At 40.8% G+C, this 22,422-nt stretch overlaps 1 protein-coding gene across 45 annotated transcripts in view; it reads left to right on the top strand.

Annotated features, from left to right (window-relative positions):
- Positions 1 to 22,422, top strand: part of LOC112912050 (myomegalin-like) — a 224,455-nt gene that overhangs the window by 54,708 nt on the left and 147,325 nt on the right. For all 45 annotated transcript variants that reach the window (XR_012003055.1, XR_012003056.1, XM_072766730.1 and 42 more), the window contains exons 2-3: positions 7,900 to 7,955; positions 12,008 to 12,159. Coding sequence is in view for 43 of the 45 variants with exons in the window: in XM_072766730.1 (XP_072622831.1) it covers positions 7,900 to 7,955; positions 12,008 to 12,159 (208 nt within the window). In the remaining 2 variants the exon portion in view is untranslated. The remainder of the gene's footprint in view (positions 1 to 7,899; positions 7,956 to 12,007; positions 12,160 to 22,422) is intronic.

Here is a 22,422-nt window from a genome sequence, read left to right on the forward strand (position 1 = left end):
CAAGTGTGAGCTGTGTCCGGCGAGGATGAGTTGACATCTCAAAAAACAAATTTGTGTCTGAATTTGAGTCTAAATCCAATCTTGACACAGCATCACTGTCCACCCCTCAGATTCTCAGGGATCACTTTCCTGCAGTCAAGACAGGGATAGAGGAAGCTCCCTGGTAGGAGGTGTAGGTAGAAGTAAGACATATTGGAAAGAGAAAAGGTTTGGAGTCAAGTGCCATTTTCAAGTTCAGGCTTCACACCAACTAGCTGTGTGATCTTGGGGAAGTCACTTCATCCTTCTGTATGCTTTGTTTCCTCATCTGTGAAAGAGGGATACAGTACCTACTTGACAGGATTTTGTTAGGACTGAATGTGATGCTACCTGGAAAGCATCAGGCACTGAGTGAATTGTGGTGGCAGCATTGGTGGTGGGTGGTGGTGGTTGTCCACAGTAATGATGGACATTTAATGAAAGATTAGTGCTGAGGAGAATTCCACTGGAAGAAAACATGTCGAACTGTGAAGTTAGGCACAGGCAATCCAGAGACAGTTACCTGTCGATGTCTTTGTTCCGAAGCTGGTGCTACTTGTGAAACCCTACCATTAAAAGTTCTCAGAGCCAGAGCTTCACACATTAGAGAAAGGAGGCCATAGTTCTCCTTCCAACCCTTTTCTATCTGCAAGTATTGAATGTAGTAGATACAAAATAAAAATGCAAAAAATCGATCTCTGAACATCAGAAAAATTTTTATTTGAACCAGAATTTAGTAACTCATGCCAAATGAGCTTGAAGAATATAGGAATTAGAGGGCACCTGGGTGGCTCAGTCTGTTGAGGTCTGTCTGCCTTTGGCTCAGGTCATAATCCCAGGGTGCTGGGATCAAGTCCCCCATTGGGCTCCAGTCCCCCTTTGGGCTCCCTGCTCAGTGGGGAGTCTGCTTCTCCCTCTATTCCTCTTCTCTGCTCATACTTTCTCTCAAATAAATAAATAAAATATTTTTTAAAAAAAGAATATAGGAATTAGAATGTGTGTTTGGTTCAGTGTCCAGTGCTGAGGAGGACCCCAATTAACAGCAAACTTCAACAATCTTCCTGTCACACCATATAAGCCCCACTCTTTGAGAAGATCAGACTGATCCTAATCTCCTACATTGTTTATCTTTTATTGAGGGCTTCATTAGAAGGGCAATGTAAATTGGATCAAAATACATTCTCTTTTTTAAAAAATAAGAATTAACCTTTTAGGGGCACTGGATGGCTCAGTTGGTTAAGCATCCACCTCTTGATCTCAGCTCAGGTCTTGATCTTGGGGTCATGAGTTCAAGATCTATGTTGGGCTCCATGCTAAGTGTGGAGCCTAGTTAAAAAAAAAAAAAGAATTAACCTTTTAGTATAAAATAGTAAAAGAAGAAAATAAAAAAGGCAGATATTCACTTGAATTTTCTACCATCCTAAACCTCTAGCTTTATCTTTTGTGCAGATTCTCTTCTAGTCCATATATATATAGATATTTTTTACTACAGTGCAAATCTTAGTCCTGATCCATCCTTGCATGACATTTTAAAATCATCTTTGGGGGTTCTAAGTAGTTACATAAAGCTGTGTTAGAGGAGGGAAGTACAAATGAAGAAATGGTCTTCACGCTTGACTTCCCTTAATACTCCTGCCTGAGGGTTAGAGCTTGGAGAAGAAGGCTCAAGGAGAAGGAAAGGTAGAAACATTTGGGAGGACAGTCCTGGGGATAGTTTATGCCTACTCAGGCAGGAGTAAGGATAGATTCAGTGTTCTGTTTTCTGCACATTTCCTAGCTACCCTCCTCCCCCCAACCAGGACAAAATTAACTGCTATCTCATTTATGTTCTGAAATCTCTGTTTTAAATCTCATTATTCATGTAATTATCTCATTGAATCCTATCTGCCTTCCTCAGTAGATCCTAGTATCTTGATGAGGTATATTTCTTTTTCACCTTTATGTTCCCAGGACTTGGCATATAAGCCACTTCTCAATAAATGTTTATGAAAAGTAATGGGAAAAAAAAAAACCCTGAAAATAGCAATCATGGCCCAGGTTTTTGCTCCAAGTACTGCTATAGCAGATTGTTTTTACCCCTTCTGCATTTTTGTTTATAACAACAACAACAACAATGAAAAGCTATATAAGGGCAGCTCCGGTGGTGCAGCGGTTTAGCGCCGCCTGCAGCCCAGGGCGTGATCCTGGAGGCCCTGGATCGAATCCCACCTCAGGCTCTCTGTATGATGCCTGCTTCTCTCTCTGCCTCTCTCTCTGTCTCTATGAATAAATAAATAAAATCTTAAAAAAAAAAAGCTATATAAAAGAAGTCTGAGACATTTTGCCTCCAAGAGATAGCCTTTGTCCCTACACTAGAGATCTTAAACAAAAGTGGCAGTAAGTGATGAAGGAGGAGACCCAGACAGTGTGGGGCTCCAACAGCCTAAGTGGATATGATTGCCCTGGAGAGAGGACCTGAAAATAAGTGTCCCTTTGGGAGTTTGGACACTCATATCGGAAGCAATATTCCTCAGCTAAAATTTTTAATAGGTGAGACCAAGGAGAAGAAAGTACTAGGGATGGACTGGATGGACATCAGCTCCTTAGAAATAGTTTGGGGGGTGACTTTTGTCCTGAGATACCACCGTCTCATACTGTTCAGAGACTGTTGCACAACCTGCTTTGTAATGTAAAGTTGTATGGTTGCCATCTTGTCATTGCTCATGAATAATATGGTCCAATAACATGATCTGTTGCTCTTCGCAGTCTACAAATGAAACAGGCCAAAATACAAGGCAATAACACTAAATGTGCAGTTTGCAAAGGAAGACCAATGGCTTCCCTATAGAAAATATCTCTCTGCAGGCTCCATCCTAGTGTTACCCTTTGGTAAGGAAGGAAGACCCACATTTCTATGCTTCCCCACAATGTTAGGAGAGAATAGACAATTGGCACCAGTGAGCTGCTTACATTTTGGAAAAGAGCTATGTCAGTGTGGCCACTTTTAAGCAAAGCAAAATTGAGTGCTTGGATATTCCTGACATAATTAAAACTACTATATTTAGGAAATTACTGGAAAAAAATCCTCAGAGCACAGTTTGACAGCAGCAGAGTATCAGAGTGTAGCAGATGGCTCTGAAAGAATCAATTATTTTCTGTTTATTTTCAACCTAATCACCCTGGGAAACTGTAGGAAAAGTTAGTAATATGGGATATCGGATGTTGATGTGTTGTTTGAGTCCAGTATCTTCTTAGCTACTTATCAGCAAATCAAGAAATCATGAGCAAGATACCATGCAGAAATTGAGCAGGCAAACAGCTTGTGGGTGGGTTGTACTTGGAAAATGCCTGGTTCTTCAAATTAAGCAAGAGAGTGGCTTGGCAAAATTTAATAACTGTAACTTCAGTAGAATTGGTATCAGTATTAACAGATTGAAGAAGGAGAGAGAAAAAGGATAAGGCTCATTGGGGTATATTTATACCTAACATTCAGTTCATTTATACAGGAATACCATTTAAGGTAAAGTATCTTGGGAGAAAGATTGTATATGTACATTTATGGGGGAGAGCTGTGACTGCCCTGGTGAACCATATGCTAGCTGAGCATGAGTCATTCATGGTCTGATGTTAAAAAATAAATCTACAAACACTTCAGTTTCAGAAACTAGGACAAGGCCATACGAATGTTTTCCAGGTTTGTGTAATATGGAAGAATTTACCAACACATATATATTACTGCTTCACAAAGCTGTGTGCATGTGTGTATATGGCATAGGTTGGAGTCTGTCTCTAGTATATCTCAATTCTCTTTGCACTTTGGTTTATTAGATGTTGTCACAAATTGCAATCCCCTAGACATATACCTTGTGTTTCTTCACTATGAACCTCTTCCCTGGGGGAGCATCAAATTCCTTCCCAACCTTTTGGAGCAGATGATCAGCAATAAGAGAAGGAACTTGAGCTGTTAATAGAGTTAAAGTGATTTTTAAAAATCTCCTGAGACTATAAGTATGGCCATTAACTCAGTACCCATCCAAAGTGACCTCTCTATCCTTCCATTTATTGATTCATAGTGGGCAGACAGCTAGCTCAGAGAGGGTGTAGGTGGGCTGGAGAAGCTAAAATATCTCATGGGGCCTAGATGCATTGCCTTGTAATCTACTCCTGATCTATAATGTGGAATCTTCAGAGCAAAGAGGATTGAATGAGATCATGTCTGGAAAGTTCTCCAGATCCTTGGAAAGTATTAAAAGGAGTTTTATGGTTAAGTGTCTATTGGAATAGAATTGCAAAATTACAGCGAGGGACCTTAGAAAAATCCATGTACTTCTTTTACAAATATTTGAGGAAACTGAAGCCCAAGAGGTGAAAGTGATTTATGAACCCGTTTTAGTAGTTTATCATCAAAGATTAGTGAATTGCATGCTGAAGCAAATAGGTTACCCAAGACTGTGTCTTTGTTTTGTTTTTTTTGCTTTGTTTTGTTTTTTAATACAGTATACAGCATGGTGGTATTTCAGATAAATAATATAGTGTGATTCCACAAGTTTAGATATTATATTCAGCAGGAGTGGAGCTACCAACTGTCACCATACATCACTATTATAATATCATTGACTATATTCCCTGCGCTGTACCTTTCATCCCTCTGACTTATTCATTCCATGACTGGAAGACTGTATCTACCACTCATTTTCACCCATTTTGCTCTCCCCTCCACCCTTCCCTCTGGCAACCATCAGTCTATTCTCAATATTTATAGGTCCGATTCTGCATTTTTTTGTCTATTCATTTGGGTTTTTTTTTTAAGATTCTACATATGAGTGGAATCATATTTGTCTTTCTCTGACTGACTTATTTCACTTGACATAATATCTTCTAGGTCCATCCATGTCTCAAATGACACATCATCCTTTTTTGGCTACATAATCTTCCATTGTGTTTATATACCACATATTCCTTATCCATTCTCAAGACTATGTATTTAAGCAGAAATGAAATTCTGTCTGCACTTGATCTATACCGGTAACAGCCCCAGAGACCTACACAGAGCCAGGGAGGTATCATTGAGTATACGAGCTAGGACTGCAGAGATAGGACAGGGACCTAGGACTGCAGAGATAGGACAGGGACCGTGGCAAGCTGGAGATCACATATTTGTTCTGCTGAAAGAGGGCAGGTTATCCCCCTAGATGGAAAGGCAGGTCCTGTGTTGCTAGACCCATTCGTTTTTTTTTTAAAGATTTTATTTATTTATTTATGGGAGACACACCGAGAGAGAGGCAGACACACAGGCAGAGAGAGAAGCAGGCTCCATGCAGGGAGCCCATGTGGGACTCCATCTGGGACTCCAGGACTACGCCCTGGGCCAAAGGCAGATGCTTAACCGCTGAGCCATCCAGGGATCCCTGACCCATTCATTTTGTAAGAGAACCTAGAAGTGGGTCAGCCTCATGCTGACCAAATAGAAGCAGGTTGGCTGGCTGAACTTGGCCTGAGGGATAACCGTGTTCCTGATGGCAGATGCACACTTACTGGCCTGAGTCTGCAGGCTTAGTACAAAGGAATCCATTCAATTGCTGAACAGCAGCAGCTGAGTGTAGGTTTTCTCCCCAGAAATGTTTCAAGACATTGTTCTGGCTGATGGCTTCAACATCCTTCCCTTACTTTATCTCAACAGTGAGGTATTCGTAAGTAGTACCTTCATCTCTTTTTTTTTTATTTTTATTTTATTTTATTTATTTTTTTTTTTTTTATTTATGATAGTCACAGAGAGAGAGAGAGAGAGAGGCAGAGACGCAGGCAGAGGGAGAAGCAGGCTCCATGCACCAGGAGCCTGATGTGGGATTCGATCCCGGATCTCCAGGATCGCGCCCTGGGCCAAAGGCAGGCGCTAAACCGCTGCGCCACCCAGGGATCCCAGTACCTTCATCTCTTTAGCTGTTCCACTCTCAGGGAAAGTTTCTAATGAGAGGTAGTGACAGGAAAGAGGCAGATGACCTAGAGATCTGCTTTTGAATAATAAAAAAGTCACCAAGTGGTGTGTGTGTGTGTGTGTGTGTGTGTGTGTGTGTGTGTGTAGTCCATTGTGCCTTGTCTGGGACTTTGATGTCCATCTGGAACTTAACAAAGTGAAGATTCATGCCAACATCCAGCCCTGAGGCCCAGAAGGAAGAACGGCAATTTCTAAACAAATGTCAATCTCTCTCCTGCCACCCTGTGAGTGTCTTCTGGCTTTGAAAAAGAGAAGCCCTCTCAATCTCTGTCTGCAGAACTCTTTTTGAAACAACGAACTGGGTGTACCCAAGAGTTTAAGGAATAAATGGGATGTTGAAAGCATCTCTCTGTAAGATTATTGCAATCCGCTCTCTGTTTCAGCCTTCCCCACCCAAACAGTCTGTTGTCAAAGTAATAGCCAGGCCTTTTAAAACATTCAGCACTCAGGTCACCCCTCTTTTTGACTCACAAGATTCCAGTGGCTAAATGCTTCTCAACAGCCTGAAAGGCCTTATACAATCTGACCCCTTACACAGCCTTCCCATTACTTCCTAGACCTCACCTCCTACTGGTTCCTCACCATGTGCTCACTCTGCCCAGCCATATTGGCCTCCCTTCTGCTCCCAGACACTCTGGCATGCTCCTTCCTGTGAGCCTTTGTATTTAATGTTCTCTACTTAGAAGACTCTTTGCCCCAGTACCCCCATGACTACCCCTATTGCTTCTCAGAGAAATCCTGCCTACTGAAAATGTCAAACCCTTCCTCCTTGCCATACCTCCAGCACTCCTTCTCTCCATTCCTTTCTTCAATTTTTTATAATTACTCTCCATAGTTTATTTATTCATTTCCCCTTAAGTTCCATGAGTGTAGGCATTTTTGTCTGTTGTGTTTACTGCCATATTCACGGTGCTTAAAACAGTGCCTAAAAACATAGTAGGTGCTTGACAAGTAACTTGTTGACTATATTTTGAAAAAAATTTTCCCTCCTGTGCTAAGGATGGTGACTTTCACTGTGCTGGGCACAGACATCTCTTGCTACTGAACCATGGTATTTTTAACATTACCATTATTAGACTATCTGGTTTCCAAGTTTTCTGAGTCAGTTCTACTTCCTACTCATACCTTGAGGTTTTCTGCTTATCTCCATCTCCACTGTCTTTTCTTAGTTAAAACTATCATAACTTCTTGCTCTTTCCCACCACTTGGATTCCCTCCACAGGTCTCACTCAGCAGCCAGAATGATCTATCTATCTATCTATCTATCTATCTATCTATCATCTATTTATTCTATTTTATTTTTAAAGATTTTATTTATTTATTTATTTATGAGAGACACAGAGACAGGTAGAGGGAGAAGCAGGCTCCATGCAGGAAGCCTGATGTGGGACTCGATCCCGGGAGTCCAGGATCATGCCCTGAGCCAAAGGCAGACGCCTAACCGCTGAGCCACCCAGGCATCCCAGAATGATCTATTTAAAAGCTAAATCTGGTCATTTACCACTCACTCCCTCATTTAAAATCCTTCAGTAGTTTCCCTCTGCCCTTTACATAAAACTCAGTATCCTTACCCCATCCCACAAGGTCTTGCATGGTCTGGTGGCAACGCTGGTTTTCTCTGTTCTTCTATCAGTTTTAACTTCCTTCCCAATTTGGGGTCTTTGCTGTTCCCTCATAATGAAATTGTTTATCCAATGGCTATCTTTACATGTATTTATTGAGGATGGAAGCCCTTCCTGTGGGGTTTGTATTTGTATCTCCCACACTGAACACGGCCATTGTACATAGTAGGAGCTTAATGAATACTTGTGGAGAAATAAAACAGAACACAGGTGTCTTGCCACCCCAGGGATGGGGGACCATGTGGGGTAGTCTCTCATTAATTAACAATATGTTTCTCTCCACAGAGATTACTTTGCAGAGGATGAAGGGGAGATGGTACCCAGAACAAGTCATGCAGCAGGTAAGGAGGCCCTGGGCCTTACCTTGATAAATTCTTGATTTCTTGCTGATCATAATTCCCCTTAAATTAGAGACCCTTTAAAGTCATCATGGTAATTTTCTCAGACTTTCTGTCAATTTCCAGACTTGCACATATCGCTGTAACACAGATTCCTGCCTTCCCAGCACAGTGCAGTACGATTATAATCAAAATACTTATGTGAACTCTTCATGCTTTTAAGGATTCTGTAATTGCAAAGTTAAAGTCTCTTGTAAAAAGATTAAAATAGATTCTGCCACTAAGATGAAATCTCTCCTCATATACCATTAAGATGGGTACAATAATAGTGTCAACCTCATAAGTGAGATTAAGTGAGAGGAGCTCTTTGTACAGTTTATCAAGGAATAAGCACCCAGCAAATATTATTAATATTATTAATGTATTCATAATAATATCATATCATTAGCCAGGGATCCACTTGAATTATGAAACCAAAGTGAAGATAAGTCTCTTTTGGGGAATGTTTTTCACAAAGACTTTTAATTATTTAAGGATTCTACTTACTTTGCTAAGTGATTTGCTTTTTTCATACCAGCCTTGAAGCACAGATGGTTCATATGACAACATGGAAAAAGTTTTTAATTTGAACGTGTTAAGGATTTCAGAGTCACTTGAAATTAGAACTTGTAGTTGTGGTTGTTAAATCTACAAATTCCAAGGATCTACCATACTCATTTTGAAAATCAGGATCCTCCCATTTTGAGGTAAAAATCAAAGGGTAGAGATGATGCCTACTACAGGCAAGATATTAGGCTGAGTGCTTTCATTTATCATTTCCATATATTTATTATTTCTATATTATCCATATAGAAGCTCTGTGAGGCAGTATTGTTATTCCCATTTTTACCAAGGCAATGAGGTTCAGCCAAGTTAAGAGATTTGCCTAAACTCCCACAATTTGCAAGTGGTCAGGATTCATATCCAAGTTTCAAAAGACTCTTATTCCATCACATTCCACTAATCTAACTATAATGTATTGTTCTATTTATTCAAAATATCTTCCATTCGATAGCCTGTTTAGTTTCACTTAAATGTGGGAGAAATAATTCTTTCCAATTTCCCTTTAGTAGAGCATTTGCGTTAACTTAGAAATAATCAGAGTATCAACAAAACAGATGCAACATTACTATAATTATTATTAATTTGCAATCATAAAGTGGTATGTAAGTAACAGAACAATTATTTTGTACAAGCTGAATCAAAAACAACTGAATATGAAAAAACACTATCTCTATTCATAACTAATTTGTGCCATGCGCCAATAAAACCTGCTTTAAATTTCTGTTCTGACTTAAACCCCCTATCTTCTACTGGGCAAGAAGAAAATACTACTGAAGACAGGGCTATCGAAAGATATACCTGATACTGTATTAATTTTACACAAATGAAGACACTGTACAGTGTCCAGTTTAAAAGCAAGTTATACAGCCCTTACATTGCAATGTTCCTTTTTTCTTTAAAATCAGTGGCGTGTAAAAAAAAAAAAAATAAATAAAATAAAATAAAATAAAATAAAATAAAATAAAATAAAATAAAATAAAATAAAATCAGTGGCGTAATGGGGAGTTAAATACTTTTGGACAAGAAAAAAAAAAGCTGCACTGGAATCATCCTATTTCTCATGCTTGTTTTCTTCTACATCATACTTTATCTTCTTCATTTTTCTCCTTACCATCATCTTCCTGATCCTTTTTTCTCTTGCTCCTGTTTTTCTTTCTTTTCTTAGAGAAAAAATTCTGAGTCTATTGACTCCAAAGGAGACCTCTTTTTGTGCTCATTCTGGCAAGTTTGCAGAAAGAAAAGGAAGGAGGGAGTGAAGGATGTTTGCTCCCATCCCGTGGCTTGCTTTTTCATTCTTAATTGTTACCTTTGTGAGCAGAAGCCTTTTATTTTGATGTAGTCCTGCTTATTTATTTTTGCATTTGGTGCCTTTGCTTTCGGTGTCCCTGCATATATGGTTAATTAATTTTTGACAAAGGAGACAAGAATGTAAGAGGAAGGAAGGAAAGAGAAAAGAAAAAAAAAGGAAAGGACAGAAAAAGCATGTGATGACATTTTGCTTCTTGTATCCTTTGTTCAAAAGCGTGTGTCTAGTTAATTTTTCCTCAGTGAGGCGCAGAGTGACCCACAGCTCATTTTGCTCTTACTGACACTGAGGCTGTCTGTGGAGTTCAGTGGATTGCAATGGCTGTCATTCTCTCTGACTTAAAAAAAAAAAAAGTGCAATTATAAAGGGTCATTGCTTCCTTCTGTCAACCAAGAAAGAAAAGATGTATTTTTCTATTTCTTTTACCTGAGTCTACAATCTTAAACCCACCTCAATCCAATGTCTTCTGTGTACTACGCTTAAAGGAAGTCCCAATTTCTTGCTTTTTCACAATGTTACTTCTCAAATGCAGGCAGAGGGTTAACAGCAACTTCATCCTCACTAGTTTCTCTCAGGGCAGTTCTTCCTTTGATGAATAGAATGATTGCATCTCTACCCCTTCCCTGTTTTCCCCTGACTCTTAGACCTGTTACAATTCTTTTGCTGCTAAGATTTTACAGTATTAGCATATAGCCAGGATGGTTGAGTGGGGAGAGCACTGACTGGCATGGTTCTGCCACTTTTTAGCAACGTGATCTTGATCAAGTACACTTTCTGAACTTTTATTTACTCGATAGTAAAATGGATTTCATAATCACATCAGTCTATTTCACTTGTGGTAGTAACTTTATAAACAAAATAATCTGTGTGAAGATAATTTGTAGCCTATAATACATGTTAAAGATGTTGGTTGTAATAATTGCTAGTATTCCTAAATGATAATCTGAAAAATTTTCTAGAGAGAGCTTTGTAGAGATACTTCTTAGCTAGTAGCTTGATTTGAGAGACAGAGAGAGAGAGAGAGAGAGAGAGAGGGAAGCTATTTCAGTCATTTTTTTGTCATATGGCAAACTGCCCTAAAACTTAGTGGCTTGAAACAGGAGTCAGGGATCCCTGGGTGGTGCAGCGGTTTAGCGCCTGCCTTTGGCCCAGGGCGTGATCCTGGAGACCCGGGATCGAATCCCACATCAGGCTCCCGGTGCATGGAGCCTGCTTCTCCCTCTGCCTATGTCTCTGCCTCTCTCTCTCTCTCTCTCTCTGTGACTATCATAAATAAAAATAAAAAAAGAAAAAGAAACAGGAGTCAGCAAACTATAGCCCATGAGCCAACTGTCAGTTTTTATAAATAAAGTTTTATAGCAACACAATTGTGCTCATTCATTTACATATTGTCTGCACCTGCTTTGGGCTCCAAGGGCAGAGCTGAGTAGTTTTGACAGAGATGGTATGACACATGAGCCTAATATATTTACTATCTGGCCCTTTCAGGAAAAGTTTGCCCGCCTAGAGCTTAAAACAACAATAATTTATATCTTGTATGTTGGTAAGCTGGGCATTTCCTCTGTTGGTCTCACTTGGGATCACTCAAATAGCTACAATTTTTTGAGAGCTTGATTGGGGCTGTGAGGTTCCAGGATGGCTTAATTCACATACCTGGCAGCCAGTGGACTGGCTGTCAGTTGGGGCATCTCCATTCCCTCTGTACTTGGCCTTTTCTCCTCCAGGAGGGTAAACTCGGGTACTTCACAGTAGAGTGGTCTTGAGGTTCTAAGAAGGCAAGGACAGAAATGAATGTCCTCTCAAAGACTTAATTTCTAGAATTCATACAGTGACATTTTCATTATATTCTCTTGGTCAAAGCAATTCACTAAGCCAACCCAGATCCAAAGGCTAAAGAAAGAGACTACACCTCTTGATGGGGTGGCAGGAGTATCAAATCATAAAGAGGCACAGACATAAACTGGTGTGTTTCACTGGGGACCACTATTAATATGCTCAATCACAGGCTACTTTATGTGAACTGTTTCCATGTGGCCCAGAAGTGGTTTGTATTTTGCAGAAACCAAATTCTGCTGGATTGTGCCAGTTAGAATGATCATCATGCTACTGTTATAGAAAGTGTTTTGTTGTTCTCTTTTATTGGCAGCTTTTCTTAGTGACACTAAAGATCGAGGCCCTCCAGTGCAATCACAGATCTGGCGAAGTGGTGAAAAGGCCTTCTTTGGACAGACGCCTTCCTTGAGAGCATTTGAAAAACCCCCTCAGGTGCAGACCCAGGCTCTTCGAGACTTTGAGAAGGTAAGTCATGTGGGTGGATAATTGTTATCCCGATTAGAAGGAGCATCAAGGGATAGTGATGTCTCATAAAAATATGACCCATGGCTTAGTCTGGATTATGGACATTCTAACCATAATGATGTCTTTTTTAAGAGTATATGTCCCAATGAATGCATGTACAAATACTCTGATTCATGGACAATTGCCTGTACCAGTGATTCTGTCTTTCCATTTTTATCCCTGGTTTACTTTTCCAATCAGTTAGGAAGTTTTGTTGTTGTTGCTGCTGTTTTTAGAGAGAGAGAGAGAGAGAGAGAGAGAAAGTGTGTGTGTGTGTGTGTGTGTGTGTGTGTGTGTGTGTGTGAGCCTGGGTAGAGGGGCAGAAGGAGAATGAGAATCTTAAGCAGGCACTCTGCCCAGCATAGAGCCTGACACAAGGCTCAATTCACAAACCTGAGATCGTGACCTGAGCCAAAGTCAAGAGTTGGATGCTTAAGGACCTGAGCTACCCGAGTGCCCAAATTAGGAAGTGTAAATGGTACCCTGAGAATCTGTAATGAATCTGTAATGACCATAGTGAGCCCAGGAGACCTAGTCCAGTCAGCTGGCATTATATTCTCGGTGGCTGGCTTGGACCACTCTACATGTCTGGATACTGTCTGCAGTATAAGGTGGCCTCAGCCACAATCATTTGCTTCTCAGAAAGAATCTGACGTTGTTGCTTGAAACTTTTTTTTAAGATTTTACTTATTTATTCATGAGAAACACAAAAAGAGGCAGAGACACAGGCTGAGGGAGAAGCAGGCTCCATTCAGGGAGCCCAGTGTGGGTGGGACTTGATCCTGGGATTCTGGTATCAGGTGCTGAGCCAAAGGCAGATGCTCAACTGCTGAGCCACCCAGGCGTCCCTGTTGCTTGAAACTTCTGATTCAACTCTTGAAGTACTGTGTGTCTTGAGATGTTTATCCTTAGATTTGGCCAAGAGCCAAATTACTGATAATGTAATACAAGTCCCCACCTCCCTGTGCCCTGGATTGATCCCAGGAAGTCTGTACAATAGAACTTGTCTATTGGGATTTATATGACCTGGAAAGAGCACACAGGATTTCTTACATCCCAGGGTGCTAAAAAAAGAAATAGCTCTTTGGTGCCCCCTGGGGGTTTGCCCAAGGTTCAGGCCACACATGAGTACTGTGTAAATAGGTGCTCAGATAGGTGGCTTCCTTTCATTCTTGGATTGATAGCTTTTGACATAAAATAATATAATTCCATGTTCCAAAAAGGGGCATAGAGTGGTGTTGACATGGGTTTACCCCCATAATTTGTGAATAGAGATGTTTCACAAGGACCTAATATACATCCTGCCAGTTAGTCCTGTGGACAAAGAACATGCTCATATGAACTGTGGCTGAGTATTAAAGAGCCTACTCTTAGTATTGGTGGATTTTTTTTTAACTCAGTTGTCATGGATACTGTTGTGGGGCTTTGTTTTGTTTGTTTTTTAAAGACACAGAGAGCCTGTGGGAATATTAAGTGGTTTTGAAGACTAAAACTCCTAACAGCTGTGTGGTGCTGGTGGTAGGAAGGGGAGTGCTAACAACCCCTCCTCTTTTTTTCACCTTTTGCATCTGCTGCAGTGCAGAACAAGCAAGCAGAGCTGCACTGCCCCCTCAAAGCAGGTGTATTCCTTTTGATTGAGAGGTGATTTGTAGCAGAGAAGTGAGGGAGCCACCTCTGCTGACAGAAAGAGTGAGGGGTGGGGTGGAAGGGCAGAGGGAAATGAACAGGATGGCACCACGCAGAAGAGTTCAGCTGACTTCTCAGATGTGACCTTTCCAAGTCCTTTCCCTCTGCAGCCTGGTAGAAGATGGAGGATTAGTCCTCACTTTCTCAGGACTGGGAACCACTGACAGAAACCAAGGGAGGGCACAGAGAAAAGGCCAGCAAGGGATATTTTACATCTCTCTCTGTGTGTCAGGTAATAAATAACAATGAGACAACGACATACCTTTTTTGTCAGAAAGGTCATTGCCAGGGCTCATAGGAATTGTGATTTTCTTAGTGTCATAGACTGTATGTACCATAATGATAAGCCCTGACAGTTATTGAGTCAGAATGACTTTCCCATACAGCATCCTTGCCATGTGCTATCTCATGGGTCACCACCCCCACCCCACTTCTGGCATATTTGGGATGAGTGAAATCAGAGCAGCATGTGGGTAATAAAAACTAGCATACGCCAGTCACTTTCTGCATTCCGGGTGCTGCTCCGAGTGTGTGCATTATTGTCTCATTTCATGCTCACCACGACCCTGGGAAGAAACATAATTACCATCCCAATTTACAAGAGGTACTTACTTTACAAGAAGTAAGGCACAAAGAGAAACAAAGAGACCTACCCAATGTCCCCTAACATGGTCCTAAAAAATTCATTATTTTTGTGACCCAAAATAGTGAGTACTTTCTAAACTGGGGAGCATACTTGGCAAAAGTATGCAGGTAACTCGACTGGAACCATGAGCTCTTCCTACTTAGAGGAGCAGAGGGTGGTGCTGTCTTCTCTAAGTAAACTGTAAATCTCCTTTGGATATTGCTGTGTTAATTGATTTGCCAAGATGAAAAACTGAGAATCAAGAAAAGTATGTTTGTTTTTAATGATAGGTTTAAAGGAAGACAGTGTTTCACTTAATGGGATGATAAAATTGTAATGTAAAGTAAGAGACTTTTTGAAATATTTGACCAGGGTTATTAAGATAGTAACAGTAACTAACAATAATAAATAGTATTTTTTTTGGTGTTCCTTATATACCAGGCACTTTTTTGAGAAACTTAACATATTTTATTTCATCTGTTTTTCAGTTCATTTTCCTAACTGATGAGATAGATGTTACTATATCCATTAGACCTGTGAGGACACCAAGCCTCAAATAACTTGTATAAAGCTGCACAGGTATAAAGTGGCTGAGCCAGGACAACCCCAGTGATTCTCAAGGTTCTTGGAAAATGAAAGGACCATTCAGAGAAGAGGCTACATTAGTGGAATGTGTACAGTTTGGTTTTACAGATAGAATCAAAATGGCATTTCCTAAATAAAATTCATAGAGGGGTGTGGGGTCTGTGGCTGTAAGTTCTAGGGGCGGCCTCCACCGCCTTCTCATGTTTACTCATTTTCTAATAATGCCGTCTTTAACATGAAAATGCCAGCAAAGCCAGCTGCAGTGTTTGCCTAGCAGCAGTCTGAAGCCAGCTTTCTCTGGCAGTCTCAACCCAACCACAGTGATTCAGCCTGTTGAGGCCCCACCCATGCTGGCAAATTTTTCCACTTGGATCTTGAAGTCTGTGGAGAGAGAGGGGAAAAAAAAAAGCGCTAAAAGGGGCTATTCTACCTTTTAGAAGATCTGAGTTATCACAGTATGGGCTTCCTAGTCTAGATGAGGTGAATCTGGCTCACGTCCCTGCTGCTTTTTAGGGCCAGCCATTCCCAGTGCCTCTTCAGTTGTTTCTTTGTCATTATGACCTTGGGAAAGGAATGTATCTGTTGACATACACTCTCATTTAAAAAACAGAAAAAAGAAAAATGACATCTATGCTCCCCAAACCACAGTGCCCCAAGCATACTGGTTTTATTTTCATTGGCGTCTTGAGACATTCAAAAAATTGTTGGATGAACAAGGAAAGGCAGGGGCAGTCCTAAACTTTGAGCAACCATAAGCACAGAATTCATTCTTTCTTTCTTTCTTTCTTTCTTTCTTTCTTTCTTTCTTTCTTTCTTTCTTTCTCTTTCGTTCTTTCTTTCTTTCTTTCTTCTTTTTCTTTCTTTCTTTCTTTCTTTCTTTCTTTCTTTCTTTCTTTCTTCTTTCTCTTTCTTTCTTTCTTTCTTTCTTTCTTTCTTCCTTTCTTTCTTTCTTTCTTCCTTTCAGAGAGAGAGCATGTGCAAGCCCTTGAACTGGGGCAAGGAGGGGGGAGGGGCAGAGGGAGAAGGAGATAGAGGATCTTAAGCTGGTTCCACACCCAGCATGGAACCCCATGCAGGGCTTGATCTCATGACCCTTGAGATCATGACCTGGAAATTAAAAGTCAGAGGCCTAATCGACTGAGCCACCTAGGTGCCCCTCTTTTTCTTTTGTTTTTAAAAGATTTTATTTTTAAGTAATCTCTATACCCAATGTGGGGCTCAAGCTCACAACCCCAAGGTAAAGAGACACATGCTCTACCAACTGAGCCAGCCAGACACCCTAAATTTTTTTTCTTTTTAAACATGACTTTTCAGAGGGATTCCATAGTCATTCTATAGAACTTTTGAAGCGTTTTCATTCCTAAGCAACATTACCAAAGATTATGTATCAGATCAATCTTTTTTTTTCTTTTCCTTAACTCTTGAGTAAAAGGAATGATTCTGAGTGCTATAGAGGATGTAGAGTAGTTACCATTCTCAAAGAGCTGTGCAATCTGATGAGGAGCAGAAGAAATTTAAATTACACAGGATTTAGTTGAAATAGCATCTAAGGCAACAGTGGGAGAAACATCACAAGATTAGAGGAATTGCCAAACCAGTCTTTATTTATTTTTTTTTTTAAGATTTATTTATTTCTTTATTCAGAGAGAGAGAGAGGCAGAGACACAGGCAGAGGGAGAAGCAGGCTCCATGCACCGGGAGCCCGACGTGGGATTCCATCCCGGGTCTCCAGGATCGCGCCCCGGGCCAAAGGCAGGCACTAAACCGCTGCGCCACCCAGGGATCCCCCCAAATTTTTAATTATGTTTTCATTTTATCTGAGCCCTTAACCAATATTTCCAGAGTTCTTACTATATACAACATAATGTCTTAAACACTGCAGATACAATAATAAGCAAACAGGGTCCCTGCCCTCTTAGACTTTACAGATTAACCAATTACAACAAATATAATGACTGTTACCCTAGAAATAAAGGATGCTACACAATATAGCTGGGGATCCTAACTCAGTAAGAGGGGGTGGGAGGGTTCAGAGAAAGTTTCTTAAAGAAGGCTACATCTAACCAAGATTCTCAAAGGAGGAATAAGAATCAGCCACTAATATGGGCTGGGGATGGGAGAAAGAAGAATGTTCCTTGCAGTGAAAATAGCAAGAATCCAGATTCAGCTGAGAAAGAACCTTACCGAGTTAAAATGCCTTAGGGCTTGGGTGCAAGGAATGTGGAGAAGTGTCTTGAGACTAGAGAAAGAGAGAAGCCAGCATGTAGGGCCTTGCAAGTTATGTAGAGGCTTTTAAATGTTAACGGAGCTCAATGGAGAATGGCTGAAAGGTTGTGTAGAGGAAGGTGACCTGATTGGATTTTCCTTTTAGAGAACTTCCTTTGGCTTCTGCATGGATTCTGGATTGGAGGAGCAAAGTCTAAGGCAGAGAGGACAGTTAGGAGGCTGTGACAGTATTCTGGGCAGCAGCTGGTGGTGCTGACAGTGTAGGAGTGGGAGAGATGGACAGATGAAAGAGAACGAGACTGCAAAAGCAGAAGTGGCAGGGCTAAGCTATTGACTGGTTGCAGAGCCACTGAAAAAGAAGCAGCCTGAAGATGACCTTCCACCAATTAATCTCTCCATTCTTAGCTAGGTTAAGATAGGATGTCACTCTTGTAAATTCCAAGTACCTTGCACTTTTCCCTTTAACAACATGAGTTCTTGGGACACCTGGGTGGCTCACCAGTTGAGCATCTGCCTTTGGCTCAGGATCTGATCCTGCGGTCGGGATCGAGTCTCACATTGGGCTCCCTGCGAGAAGCCTGCTTCTCCCTCTGCCTGTGTCTCTGCCTCTCTCTCTCTGTCTCTCTTGAGTAAATAAATAAAATCTTAAAAACAAACAACAAAAAAACCAACATGAGTTCTTTGTTCAAGATCTTTCTTTTCTTTAGAATCTGAGCTCCACGATGGCAGGGACAGGGTTTGTCTCATTCACTACTAGATATAGTGATTAGTGTAGTGCCTGGTACAGAGTAGACATGCCTCTTCCTTTGTTGTTGTATTTTGGATGTATGGATGATGGCAAGCTTTCTTGCTTGGGCAACTTCTAGATGATGTCATCCTTTGAGAAAGGGAGCAACTGGAGCAAGCACATGTAGTTCTTTTATGATCATTAAAACAATAGCAACAAAAACCAGTGAAATGATTTTCATTTTTGGAAGAAAAAAAAAGGAACTCTTTCCTGTTCTTGAAAAATTCTAACTCTAACTGGCAAGACAGGCAAACAGATAATTCTGATAAGAGTAGGTACCCAATGTGCTGTGGAAGCACTCCGGAAGAGCCCTCAGCCAGGCTTTAGGGTCAGATAGGCATCCTTTACTGAGTAATATGTAAGTCAAGTCCTAAGAGCAAGTTGCAGGTAGTTAAGTCAGAGCTGAGTGGGGGGTGAAGAGCTGTGACATTTCAGGCTAATGCTGCCACCCATGTCTGGAGGCAGCAAAAAGCATAGTGAGTTCAGAAATAGGAGGCTTGTTGTCAAGGCTGGAGCAGTTGAGTGTCGATTGAGGTTCAGATTGGCTGTGTCTCTCTCCCCCCACTTCTCATGGTCAGAGCTTTATTGTTGTAGCCATGATCATTCATGGTATTACTGTGAGCTCTTGGCTCTTATGCTTAGAGAAAGTCTTAGCTGTGCATTTGAAATCACTTTCTTTACTAGAGAAGGATAGAGAAAGGATTATTGAAAATCTAGAAAAATAATTGAGGCCATAAATTGATATGTCACTCCCTGAATACTAGAAGCTCAGCATATAATCTGTCAGGGTTGAATCAGTTGTGAACAAACAATACCAAGTCCTGCTGGTCTTGGTTGGGCCAAATGGATGGAGAAGCTAGTTTGGAGCCTAGGAGTCCTTGGGATCTCCTAGTATCAGTGCAGTTCAGCTGTCCTTTCTGCCATGGAGCTCATTTAACCTTCTCTAACAGCACTATTTCTGGCTGGCCCATTTATTTTTGGTGTCCAGAGGAGTTGTTATTTGTTTTGGTTTGGTTTTATATAGTTCACAGTGCTCTACTGTGATGGTGACCATAGAACTTTGTTATTCTAGGATTGGGGGTGGTGTGGGTGTGTATCTATGGCAGGGGAAGACAGCAGAGCGTCATCTGAATCCCTGTCCTTTATCCACATGCTGCTGCTGTCAAAGATAGGGTTTATTTATCAACCTGATGTAGTAACTCTGTTGTTAGCTCTCTTGTCATCAGGTCAGTTATATCAAGAAAAGGCTGTGTAGACTATGGGTCTCAGTATGGTTCTGAGTTTTAGGGGAGAAAATGGAATGATATTATTAGTCTTTAAGCATTTAGAAGACTCTCAAACTGAACTTTTAGAAACAGAGATTTGGTTATTGAGAAGAAAGTTTTGGTTATTATGGAACCCAAAAGGGGAAAAAAATAGCCAGGTCTTTGTAGCATTTTCAGTCTGCTTTCTGAGGCAAGCATCAACAGTTAACTTCTGGAAGACTGGGAGAAACCCTGTATGGAAGTGAAAGTGAGGGATGCCTGGGTGGCTCAGCAGTTGGACGTCTGTCTTCAGCTCAGGGCGTGGGATCGAGTCCCACATCGGGCTCCTTGCAGGGAGCCTGCTTGTCCCTCTGTCTATGTCTCTGCCTCTTTCTGTATGTCTCTCATGAATAAATAAATAAAATATTTTTTTAAAAAGGAAGTGAAAGTGAAAGCTGATGAGTGGAAAACTAAGTTAATTGACTTTGATTGGCATTTTCCTTGTTAAAATGGTGTGCAAAAGTTATGCATGTTCTTCAGGGTAGCCTAGTGAGTTTGTTTTTCCTGTGTCAAAATACAGAGTGGATTGTGTGTATTCTGTTTTATTTAAGGATTATAACAATACTTTAACTTGATAAAACATGGGAACCTATGAGTTTTCAATGGTAAGGGCTACTTAGAGGTAACTTCCTCAAAGCCTTTATGTTAGGGCCCCATAATCTAAGATGGATTAATAAACAGAACATTTAGAAATGATCAGTTCTAAACCATTTGCTTTTTTTATTATTTATTTGTGAGAGACACAGAGAGAGAGGCAGAGACACAGGCAGAGGGAGAAGCAGACTCCCTGTGGAACTTGATCCCAGGATCCCGGGATCACAACCTGAGCCAAAGGCAGACCCTCAACCACTGGGCCACCCAGGCATCCCTAAACCATTTGCTTTTAACTAAATTGAATTGAATTAAACTTTGAATCTTAGTCATTAAAAAGCCTTTGTAAAAAGCAAAGGACTGAACAAGTTACCTCTCCCAGCTCAGGTTTCTTTCTTCTTCTTTATTAAATAACAGCTTTATTGAAATTTAATGTGCACACAATGTAACTTACCCTTTTAAAGTGTACAAATTCAGGGGCACCCGTGTGGCTCAGTTAGTTAAGCATCTGCCTTTGGCTCAGATCTTGATCCCGGGGTCCTGGGATAGAGCCCTACATTGGGCTCCCTGCTCAGCCCTATGTTGGGCTGACCACTCAGGTGCTCAACAGGGAGCCCACTTCTTCTTCTCCCTCTGCCTCTTGCTCTTCCCTTCTCCTCATGCTTGCTCTCTGTCTCTCTCAAATAAATAAATAAAATCCTTAAAAAACTAGACTGTATATTTCCACAGTTGTGGTATATTTACTGAGTTGAGCAACAATTATCATTAGCTAGTTACATAATATTTTCATCTCCCCTCCCAAAAAACCTCATATCTATTAACAGCCACTACCTAGCCCCTCTCTCCAGACCCTGGAAAACCATTCATCCACCTTCTCTCTGTGTGTATTTGGCTTTCCCAAACATTTCATATAAAGAATCATACAGTATGTGACTTTTTGTGCCTGCCTTCCTTCACATTAGTAAAATGTTTTCAAGGTTCATCCATATTATGCAAGGTATCACTATTTCATTTCTTTTTATGGCTGAAAAATATTCCCTTGTATGGTTATACTAAACTTTGTATCCATTCATCAGTTGATAGAGATTTGAGATGTTTCTGTTTTTTTGTTTTGTTTTTTTTTTATATCACTAATAATGCTTTTATTAACATTCATATACAAGACTTTGTGTGAAAAAAAAAAAGACTTTATGTGGACACATGCTTTCAGTTTTCTTGTGTATATAACGAGGAGTAGAATTGCTGGGTCATATGGTAACTCTATGTTTAACCTTTTGAAGTTCATCTTGAAAATGGGGAAAACTATGTTTTCTTAGGCTCAGGTTCCCAAGGTCCCAGGGAAGATTATTTACAGCGAGGGATACTTTTTATAAAGATGCAGGGACATAAGGTAGAAGTGGGAGTACTTTCTCAGTCAAAAAGTCCCTAATTCACAGGGATCGTCTAGTGTCATGGTTAAGGCCCTTGTGAGTATACAACACGGATCAAACTGTAGGAATCATTAGTCTGTGTTTCTCCACTTTCTCGATGAGCAAGGCAGCCAACTTCTTGATGTTTCACTGCCCTGGATAGTAATGGAGATAGTAGTATCTGATCTGCTTACTTCACAAGATAAAAAGAAATACTATACATTGGGCAGCTCCGGAGGTGCAGCGGTTTAGCGCTGCCTGCAGCCCAGGGTGTGATCCTGGAGACCCTGGATCGAGTCCCACGTCATGCTCTCTGTGTGGAGCCTGCTTCTCCCTCTGCCTGTATCTCTGCCTCTGTGTGTGTGTGTGTGTGTGTCTCTATGAATAAATAAATAAAATCTTTAAAAAAAATGTTTATAAAAAAAAAGAAATACTATACATTGACGTCCTTTGTACATTGTCAGTTTCTATGCAGGTAATGGTCGTTGTGAAGACAACATAATAATACCCAATTAATTTTGTGATACAAGTCCAAGTCATTCAAAAACAGCCAGGAGTTAAACTTTTGTATTTCTTCAGCTTAGATTTTATTAGAAAAGCATAAGAACTCCCAGGCACATAGATGTATTATAATTTTTAAAAGATTTATTTGTTTATTTATGATAGAGAGAGAGAGAGGCAGAGACACAGGAGGAGGGAGAAGCAGGCTCCATGCCTGGAGCTCGACGCAGGACTCGATCCCGGGACTCCAGGATCACGCCCCTGGCCAAAGACAGGCGCCAAAACGCTGAGCCACCCAGGGATCCCCCACATAGATGTATTATAAATAAAATAATCACATGTGAAAAAACCCATCCTCCTTCCCCCTGCCCCATCTCTTCCTGTCTACTCCTATTCTCCAATTCAAAACAAGTTAGGCTCCTGGGTTGGATTCCACTGGATGTTCAAAAGCAGGAAATAGTCTCCATGCATTTGAATGCCCTTCCCATAGGGTTATCTTAAAAATGTGGC

The sequence above is a fragment of the Vulpes vulpes genome, chromosome 8, assembly GCF_048418805.1.
Source record: "Vulpes vulpes isolate BD-2025 chromosome 8, VulVul3, whole genome shotgun sequence".
NCBI classification, from domain to species: Eukaryota; Metazoa; Chordata; class Mammalia; order Carnivora; family Canidae; genus Vulpes; species Vulpes vulpes.